Source organism: Pteronotus mesoamericanus, unplaced genomic scaffold (assembly GCF_021234165.1).
Source record: "Pteronotus mesoamericanus isolate MK-2021 breed Mesoamerican mustached bat unplaced genomic scaffold, CSHL_Meso_final contig_182, whole genome shotgun sequence".
NCBI lineage: Eukaryota > Metazoa > Chordata > Mammalia > Chiroptera > Mormoopidae > Pteronotus > Pteronotus mesoamericanus.
The window spans coordinates 34253240-34263724 of record NW_026555078.1 but is presented as its reverse complement, the minus strand read 5'-3'; the positions used below and the strand labels follow the sequence as shown (position 1 = coordinate 34263724).

At 43.8% G+C, this 10485-nt stretch overlaps 1 protein-coding gene across 1 annotated transcript; it reads left to right on the top strand.

The window, feature by feature from the left end:
• The first annotated feature begins 3419 nt into the window (after positions 1–3419).
• PTGDR (prostaglandin D2 receptor) lies at positions 3420–10485 on the top strand. Its single transcript, XM_054567049.1, has 2 exons — positions 3420–4280; positions 10246–10485. Exons 1-2 carry the CDS (start codon positions 3435–3437, stop codon positions 10483–10485), a joined length of 1086 nt encoding a protein of 361 aa, XP_054423024.1. The 5' UTR covers positions 3420–3434.

Below are 10485 nucleotides of genomic sequence, written 5' to 3'. Positions count from 1 at the left end.
CAAATTTTTCTGCTCACACTATGCCAGAAGATTTGTCTCATAACCAAATTAAGCAGCCTAGTACAGCTCTGTAGATAATGAAGATAATTTTACCATGTAACTGGGCCCAACATATTTCATTAAAAGTTCCCTCTTAACTATATGACCCAACAATTCCCCTTCTGGGTATTTATCTGAAGAAACCAAAATACTAAATTGAAAAGGTGTATGCATCCTTATGTTCATTGTGCAACATTATTTACAATAGCCAAGATAAGGAAGCAACCTAAGTGTCCATTGACAGACCATTCTCTGGGTAAAGCAGATGTGGCAAATATACAGGGTCTAGCACAAATAACACCCCTTTTTATGAGATGGTAATCATACCAAATCTTTTATTACAAAATCATAAACATGTAATTCTGTAACATAACAATAAAACACTCAAGTACATCATATGACATTTTAGGTGAAATGTTCAAATTGCTGTCCATCTCATGTGAGACATTCATGTACCCTACCAACCACACTCAATGGCGTTACTTCTGCTGGATCCTGTATACAATGAAATATTACTCAGCCATAAAAACAGTGAAATCTTAGCATTTGCAACAACATAGGTGGACTTAGAAGTTATTACACTAAATGGAGAAGACAGATAGGGAGACAAATACCGTATGATTTCACTCATATGTGGAACATAAAAGACCAATAAACAACCAAACAAAACAGAAACAAACTCATGGATATAGAGAACAAACTGATGGTTTCTAGATGGGAGAGGGGTTAGAGGTTGAGAGGAAAAGGTAAAGGGATTAAGAAATACAAGTTGGGAGTTATAGAATAATCATGAGAGTATAAATGCAGCATTGGGGGTATAGTCAATAACATTGAAATAGTTAGGTACAGTGTCAGATGGGTACTAGATTTATCAGGGGGAATCACCTCATAAGTTATATAAAGGGCTCACCACTATGCTGTACACCTGAAACTAATATATTCAATATCAACTGTAATTTTTTTTTTAATTTAAAAACAAAACATAGAGGAAAGGGGAAATATTAATCTACATTTTTGCCATCTCAATTTTTAAAAAAAGTTTATCTCTTAGGAAAAAAAACATATCCTGTTGCTCTGAAAGCTGATTTAAATTTTATAACCATGTAAAAGCCCCATAACATGTCACTTACCTTCCCTTATTTGCTGTACACTAGCCCACCACAGAGGCCCACTCTCCTCACCCCATGTCTGGCACAAAGTAAGAGCTCCAAACATACTTGATGCATGAACAAATGATAGTTTCTTGGCTGAACAGTGAAGTTGTAAAATAACATCTCTTAGGAGGAGGGACAGGAGACTCCTAACTTAAGCCTGAGAACAGGACAGGGTGACAGAGAGCACCACTTGCAATATCCTTAGAGGGGGATTCTTGATCTAGAGTCACTGGGCCTCCTCTGGGAACTATAGTGGTCTTTCTTTCAGGAAATGCTGAATACCCTGCAGTTGGTTTAAGTTGTGGGTGTGTGTGTGTCCATCTGGTGAGGATACCTCAGATTTCATCAGATTCTTGTGTCTTTTGGATATAGGACCTTCTCTTTCTTTTACTTCGTCAATTCAAGTAGGGTTCTTCTAAACCCATATTATTTCTTAGGGGTGGTGAGAGGTCGGGGGAGAGGGAGAAGATGGAAGACAAGGGCAGTGTGTAGAAGGTTTTATGTTAAGTGAGTGAATAAATGCAAAACGATTAGAGTACCCAGCACAAATAAGGGCCTGTCAATGTTCACTTTTACTGTTATTATTACTCTATGCCCAATATTTGAGCTTTCTGAACTTCACAATAACACTCTGAGATCAGCGTAAGTCCCATAACCTATTAACGAGGAAACAAACTGGGGATTGAGTAAACTAACTCAGGGTCACACAGCTAGCTGTCAAGGTCAGAACTATCTAATTCCACAGCTTAGACTCTTCATCTCCACCCCATGGTCAGGATTATTGGCCAGGCTTTTAGTCTGGAGGCAGACTCCCTGACCATTTCTCATGGCTTTAACATCCAAAATTCAAGGGTCTTGCTCTCTCCCTGAGCCTGTCCGTCAGAGCAGGCACTGTGCCTAAAAATTAGCTTCTTCAAGCCAAGGTATTATTTACTTGATCATGTACTATAGCCCCGGTTATCCTACTCAAATTCCACACACAAAGCTAGTTTCTTTCCCAGGGTATCAAGTGGTTAAACAAATAAATCACACTTAGCACAATAAACTCCCTTGTCTCTATGATGCAGCCAAGGCAAAGGCTGGAAGGGAAGAAAGATTTTCTAGTCATCACACACTAGATTGAGGAAGCTCTAAATCGAGTCTACTATTTTCTGGTTTCAGAAATCCAAGCTAAAAACTGCCATTAAGTGGCAGCTCCTAAAACAGCCTTGCTAAAAACATGCGAGAATCCTCACAATTGCATTGTACCGAGCAATTCTTATGTGTCTGCACTTTCCATGTTACCCCTATGCCACAAAAGAGCCACGCAGGCTGGCTAGCCGTTAATTCTTGAGAGGTTTAGTCCCTCAGAGTCACACAGGCAGTGAGTAGCAGAAAGAGGGCTTGAACCCAGGTCTCTCTGATGGCAAGAACAGTGCTCCTAACCATACTCCTCCCACCATGTCCACACAACCACTGAGATTCATGGTACCCAGGGCCAACATCTCCCTTGATTTTCCCTGCAGCCACTTCCCTGAAATCTGGCCAACCTCTTGGGAGGAGAAGCGAAGATAGATGGACTCCATAAATAGAAGATCAGCGGTCTAGCTTTACCACTTACTGGCTTGGTGACCTTGGGCAGATCACTTATCCTCCCAAAAACTCAGTTTCCTCTCCTATGCAATGAGGGTCAATGTTCATTGGGACACGGGTATAGAAAAGAATACGAGCTAAGGCTTAAGTGTTATGCGGCTGTTAGTTACCTTAGCCCCTCCTCAACCCACCGACTCAAACACTAGGTGGAAGCCCCGTCTCAGCCTCCCGACTGCCTTCATCTTGCAGCGTTCTTCTTGGCGGCCGCCGCCGCCACCTCGCACATCCCTCCTCTCGAGCAGCTGCTGTTTAATTTCCCCTCCGTTTCAGTAATTCTCTTGCCTGGCCGAAAGAACTGGCCGGGGTGCTCGGTCAGGACCCCGAGCGTCAAGGCAGAGCTCTTCGCTCGGCTACGGCTGCTGCTCCGCGCCCGACACTGCCCGCGCCCAGTGCACAACTAGCCACCCGTCCCGCCCCTCGGGGAGGGGTGTGACCCGACAGTTTACATAGGAGGTGCCAGCTGTCTGCAAACCCGGAGGCCCGCGGAGCTCGCTCTGTGGCACAGCCTCTCCCGAGGCGCACGGGGAGCGGCCGGGGTCTCCTCAGCCCCAGGACGCCGGAGCCCTGGCCCTCCCGCAGCCTCCACTCTGGCCCGCCGCGCTGCCCACCATGAAGCCGATATTCTACCGCTGCCAAAACACCACCTCAGTGGAGAAGGGTCACTCGGCGACGATGGGCTGGGCGCTCTTCAGCGCGGGCCTCTTGGGCAACCTGCTGGCCCTGGGGCTGCTGGCGCGCTCGGGGCTGGGGTCCTGCCCGCTGCGCTCTCCGCGCCAGCCGCCTTCGGTCTTCTATGTCCTTGTGTGTGGTCTGACCATCACCGACTTGCTGGGCAAGTTCCTCTTGAGCCCCTTCGTGCTGGCAGCCTATGCGCAGAACCGGAGCCTGTGGAGGCTCGTGTCCACGCCGGGCAGCTCTCTGTGCTACGCCTTCGCCTTTATTATGTCTTTCTTCGGCCTCGCCTCGACGCTGCAGCTCCTGGCCATGGCCCTGGAGTGCTGGCTATCCCTGGGGCACCCCTTCTTCTACCGACAGCACATCACCGTCCGCCGGGGCGCGCTGGTGGCTCCCGTCGTGAGCGCCTTCTCCTTGGCTTTCTGCGCGCTGCCCTTCGCAGGCTTTGGGAAGTTCGTGCAGTACTGCCCCGGCACTTGGTGCTTCATCCAGATGGCCCACGAGGAGCGCTCGCTGTCGGTGCTGGGCTACTCAGTGCTGTACACCAGCCTCCTGGCGCTGCTGGTCCTCGCCATTGTGCTGTGCAATCTGAGCGCCATGCGCAACCTCTACGCGATGCACCGGCGGCTGCGGCAGCGCCAGCGCACGGTCACCAGCGACCGCGTAGAACCCAGCGCCGGCGAACGCGAGGCGTCCCCACCGCCCCTGGAGGAGCTAGATCACCTCTTGCTGCTGGCCCTCATGACAGTGCTCTTCAGCATGTGCTCCCTGCCTTTAGTTGTGAGTCTCTCCTTGCCAGGGCTGTGGGGGGCCTGGGACGCGTCTCGCCGCAGGTGCGGGGCAGGAAGGGTGGAGTGTGTTGGACGCGGCGCTACAGACGCTGCGCCCTGGGCCGGGAGGGCTTTTGCTGCGCTCCCACGTCGGGTTCCCTCCCTTCTCAGCCCCAGGACAGACAACCCTATTCGTTGAGCAAGAAGAGGGAGAGTCAAAGAGAGCAAGTGAAAAACCGAGTCCGACAGTGTTACCGGTAGCCCCGAGAAGTTTGTTCACTTGGCACAACTCCCTCCTCTCTGATTCCCTCTGGGAAATAGGAGTTATTTTTGCAATTCAGACCTTTGAAGAACAGAACTTTGTTTCTCCTTGGCGATAAGAGTCTTCTCCTACGTCTCGATGACTAGGTAATGTTTTATTTTAGTGACAGCAGACATGGTCGAATGGAATCTGGGAGGTCTCCCACATTGTGGCATAGAAAGGGAATGAGGGAAGGTGTAATCCTGACAGAGTGGTTTGCAGGGGTGAGTGAATAAAAGCTTAGGTTTAGTTTTTCAAAACTCCTGCGTAAGTTTGGGGGAGTCCAGATGCCGTTTCTGGAGCTGCTGCGGTGGGCGGACGGCCGTGGTGACGGAGGCGGAGAGGCTGTCTGGGCAGGCAGGTGTGAAAGCACATTTTAGCCGCAAGTGTTTTGATAACCTGTCTCGACAGGTTGGTTTTATTTCTGACTTGGCAAGCGAGGTGACATGGAAACCATTACCTGGGCTCTCTGTTTACTGATGAGCGTAGTTGTGGAGAATGAATTACCTCGTTCTTTGGAAAGCGTTTCCTCCCGCGGTCCCCACCAAGACACCTACCGGTGTGGCTGAGGCTTGAGAAAACTTTGTCGTTATTACTCCTCTCCCTATCCCTACCCCGTTCTTGTTCAACATGAACAACGTTTAAACAAATGTATTGCTAATTCAGTGTCTTAGGAGTCTTGAGACTTCTGTGAATAGGAAAGTTAAGTTTCTTATGGCAACGTAGCAATTTTGGATGTTACTGTCCAGGGTGGATACATGTGAAATATAACGTGATTTTCCCTTAAATGAAAGCTTTAATATGGCCCTGTGGGGGGGGGGGGGAGGTTGTCTGCAGCTTCATCATGCAGAGTTAGCGTCAGAGCTCCCAAAACAAATAAATAAATCTATATCTATATAAATAGGTATAGATATAGATATAGCTATTTAGTAGTGGTTCTCGAATTTTACGACACACAAAATCATCAGCAGGACTTTTAAAAACATAGATGGCTGGGCCCTATTCCCCAGAATTTCTGATTCAGATGTTTTTTTTGAAGAATTCTCATTCTCAGAATTCCCTGGGTGAGATGGAAGCTGCTGATCTAGAGATCACACCTGGAGAATCACGCTCCAGAGGAGGAGCTGGCAAGCCCCAGCCCAGAGGCCAAGTCCACCTTGCCGGCTGCTTTTCTGCAGTCATGGAGTTCAGAACAGTTTTTACAAATGAACATTTGCATTCAACGTGATGATAGGGCACACAAACAACAAACCCCAATTAAGCCAAATATTAGTCCAAGGGGGAAAAAAAGATTTTTTCTTCTTCTTAGTAGACATGTAATACAAATAATTATTAGTATTACATTTTGAATTTCATCAACAAAAGTTGTGGAAAGGTGTTTTTCTCTCATCAAATAAGTACCCACCAAATATTCACTTTTTGCTTCTTACATAATAAAATTGAAAACATTTACTGTCCAGCCCTTTCCAGAACATGTTTGCAGACCCCTGCTCTAAAGCAACAGCCTTATTTACTTGTGCTGTGATAAAAGCAGACAGTAGCCGACTGCATGGATAGTATGTCCTGAGTTTGAATGTTTTTAGGAAGAACAATGCAGAAAGCAGCATAATGTAGTAGAAAGAATATTGGATTTGGACACATCTCTAAGGGGAGTTAAATAACTCATATGGGATTGTGAAGATTGGAGGAAATAATGGATTTGAAATTGATTTCCTAAAAACCATGCAAAGTTCCAAGGATATGGAATGCAGACAATATTCTCCACAATAACTGTCATTTTCCAGGAAGCATAAGGGAGCCGGCATCAGACATGGTTTGCCTCAGACTGCATCACTTACTAACTATGATAGTGACTTACCTTTTGTAACCACAATTTCTCTCAAACGAAGATAGCCATGCTTGCTCTGTAAGATAGTTATAAAGATCAGAATATATATATAGCTCCTAACCAGGTACCTGACCTAAAAAATTAGTGTTACTATTATCACTAATCATTATTTCCATTTATTATTATTGCCTGCTGGACATAGAAAATTAAGAAATATGGTCTCCTCACGAGGTAGCATTATATTCTAAGGCAATGGTTGTCAAACTTGTTTTAGTCTAAGGACCACTTTTTACTCTTAAAAATTATTAAGGACCCAAAGAGCAATAGTTTATGGGGATTATATGTATCAGTATTTATCATAATAGAAATTAAAAATAAGAAAAAAATTTAAATATTTTGCAAAACAAGGTAACCCAGTATATTTATTGTATTTTTGCCAAGGTGTAAGGAAAACTCTGGGATTTCAAAAATTATTAAGTGAATGATAATAAAATACAGAGATTATAGCAAGCAAAAAAAAGCATGTTCAGTGCGCAGAAGTACTGAGAACAATTTCTGAAAATGCACATATGTCTAGAAAACACAAGAATGCACAAGCACGTATTCCATTAGCCACGGCGTGATGATATCATCGCACGTCAGGTAACCTCCACAAAACTCACTGTACAGCTATGAGAGGATGAAAGTTGAAAAGGCAAAGAATGTCTTTTTATGAAGATAGTTTTGGCCCTGCTGACACAGTAAAAGGGTATTGGAGACGCCCACAACTTCAAACTCACTCTTTAAGAAATGGATCTAGTGAAGGGGAGAAAAACTTTTTAAAAAAAACCGTACTCATAGCATAAGTGTTGTATTTCATTAAGCTGGTTGAAAGTTTGTTGGAGTACGCATTTTTAAAATTAATTTTGCTGTAATGCTGAATTAGAGCACAATACGTCACTAGACTGAATTTTCAAATTTCCACTTTGATACAGTAGGAAGAAAGTATAGTGAATATGGGATGAACTTTACAGGCAGCACATTCTCCAATGTGGATAACATATTTTCATCAAAATTACTTTTACCTTAGAAAACCACAATGTATCAGAAGTTGGTAGGGAGCAGAGGTGGACGAGAGAGAACATCCATGTATAGATTAGATGAAATAGTTGAGCGGACTAGAAGCCAGGTGAAGAAAAATAATTAAGTTTATCAAAGTCCATGGAGTAAGGGAAGTGCTAGGGGACATCCTGTATGTGTTGAGATAACCCTTGTGCGTGTGTGCGCTTCATTTTGATGCAGAAAGAATGGGCAGGATACTCCTCCCAACAGAGGCTGTTAGAAGCATGTAAGGGATGGTAGGCAAAAGATGGGTCCAGAGGAAAAGGTCAGAAGCGGATTTAAAGGGCTAGAGCAGAGGGCAGAGTATTGTGATGTCTGGGTTGGATAGAAGAGGGCTTTAGAATTGAGAGAGCTCTCCAAAACGGGAATATTCCGACAGGATAGAACTCCTCAGTTGGCAACAGCAGCATTTTCTCAATGACTCCCAATTCCAACAGAGGGCGCTCTACTCACAGATTCTCTGTGTAAATCCACCTACTTAAAAAATGCCAACTGCTTATTTTAGCCTCTCTTATAGAAGTTATTCAAGTATATTCTAGAGGATACTATTGATGAACACAGACTTTTTCAAAAGTCTGAATTGTGTTCAAATTGATATTTTTAAAGAATTAATAGAATATGTACTTTGATCAATGTCATAAATAAATGTCATACTTTTAGTAAACTCAAAAAATAAAAATAAATAAATTACATTAAATTAAAAGTCCAGGTGTAGATCCATACACTTATATCACAAATCAGGTAACTTGAAAATACAATTAACCCAAAAACTGCTTAAAAATAAAATTTGTTTTAATTATATAAGTACCATTCAGTTATCCAGAAGCTAGCTAATCAAGTATTTTAAAATAGTTGGAATTACATTTTGCTGCACTGAACTTTGAGGAGAAAGGAGCAAATGTAAAGACAACCTCATATAAAGCATTTGCTTTTTAAATCAACCAAAGCACACAGCTTATTATCATCTATCTATCCATACAGCACGTATTTGTTACCTATAACATTCAAAACACTGTAAGTCATTGTGGAGATATAAAATGAAAGAAATCACATCTTCCCATATAAGCTATAATATTGAGGTGAAAAAGAGTGATTAGGCCCTTAAAGGGAGTTTAGAGAAGGAAAGAAGGCACGCCTAATTGATAAAATAATAAAAGTTAATTACTGAGTTGTCATTATATGCTAGGACCTGTTGTAAAGGTTTTGCTCATACCATCTTATTTAAATTTCATAACAATCCTGGGAGGTAAGTACAATTATACCCGTTATATAGATGAGGAAATGGAATAACTTGACCAAAGTCACACAGCCAATGAGAGGACTCTGCCTAAGCCAGAGAGTCAGAATCTAAAGCTGATGCGCTTAGCCACTACTTTACTGGGACTTCCTGAAAGGGGTAATATTTGAGGTCGACCCTGAAAGGAGGGCAGATTTGGGCGTGCAATCAACTTCCACGTCTGTAAAATGGAGACAATGGTTGTACTTCCTTCATAGGATTTTTGTGAGGATGAAATGAAGTTTCCAAAGTAAAATGCTTAGAACGGGGCTTGGGAGTATGGGCATTAGATTATTATTGCTATTAGTATTATTAAGCAATGATAATGGGAGAGGGCTTCCAGATTGCAGTTATGGTATATCTTCTTAAGTGCAGTAGGCGGGAGTAGCTGAGCCCACTGAAGTGCTCTGTGGGAAAGAGAATAAAAGGGTAAGGAAACAATCACTATGGCAAAACACATCTTCTCCAGCAGATATTTCTTGATTGCCTTAAGTGAATGTGGTCTATGCATTTATTCATATCCCGTCCCACTAATGTTGAGTTTGTATATTTTCTGTCCTATTGGGTCCATTTTGTCCCATTATGGATTTAGACTCTCTGTAGGCACAGGGGATATAATTGCATCAAGAAAAAGTGGCTGGCCTCCAATGGAGTGGGAGGCAGTGGTAGGGTTGGGCTAGGCAGCAGTATTGGCTGAATGGTAGGAAAAGCCATGGGGTAAGGCAGTTTGCAGGGCTCTGCGGGGGCCACAGAGGCCTCAGGGGGGATCAAGACAATAGGAGTGATGGGGCATAGGTAAGTAGGCTTATGTTTCTATGAGCATTTTTCCCCTAGTCTGAAAAAAGAGATGACGACCACAGAAAGGTAACCAGCTATGCAGAGAATAAATAATTTACATAAGTTGAACAGGTCCTTTTGAAAGTCTCCTGTCTTTTCATAGGAGTATTTCCTGTCTCTTCACATCCACTAAAAGCTGCTGTTTCACTGATGTCTCCATACTTGTGACTTATTTCTGAGCTAACTAATAAGAGAGGGTAGGAAGCAGGCAGGAGAAAGAAAGGAGAACTGAAGAGAATATGGAAAGAGAATATCCCTATTTATGGAAGTGTTGTGACCCTGTTTGTAAAAGATTCAGTGGACTGAATTAATCCCATCTCAGTTCTTCCTCTGCAGGGCCTGACAGGGACCTGGACGCTCCAGTGCTCACAGCCTCCAGGGACATAGAGGGGGTCTCCCCGGAGTCCCCCACTTCCACTGAGCCTCCCAGGTCAGGCCTGCCTCTTCCAGGCTCCTCACTTGCATCCAACCGCTGCGGTAGCCTTAGTTGCTTATAAGTTTACCACAAACGAGTATTCCAAACTGAGCTGCCATGTGCTTACAGAAAAGTAATGTGTCCTAAGTGAAGTAAGAGAATGTACTGCTGCCATCAACCTTTCACTATTGTAATGAATTTTTTTCCTTTAAAATAGTACCGTGCTTACTATGGTGCATTTGAAGCTGTCCCCAAGGAAAATGGAACCTCTGGAGAAGCCGAAGACCTCCGTGCCTTGCGTTTCCTATCTGTGATCTCAATTGTGGACCCTTGGATCTTCATCATTTTCAGGACGTCAGCATTTCGGATGTTTTTTCACAAGATTTTCATAAGGCCTCTTAAGTATAGAAATTGGCATAGCAATTCCTGCCGAACTAACATGGAATCCAGTCTGTGA

Bases quoted from the DNA above. Each gene is read 5' to 3' on its own strand.
- PTGDR (XM_054567049.1), top strand. From the start codon at position 3,435: ATGAAGCCGATATTCTACCGCTGCCAAAACACCACCTCAGTGGAGAAG. The intron at 4,281-10,245 runs GTGAGTCTCTCC...CCTTTAAAATAG, and splicing joins TGTGCTCCCTGCCTTTAGTT to TACCGTGCTTACTATGGTGC.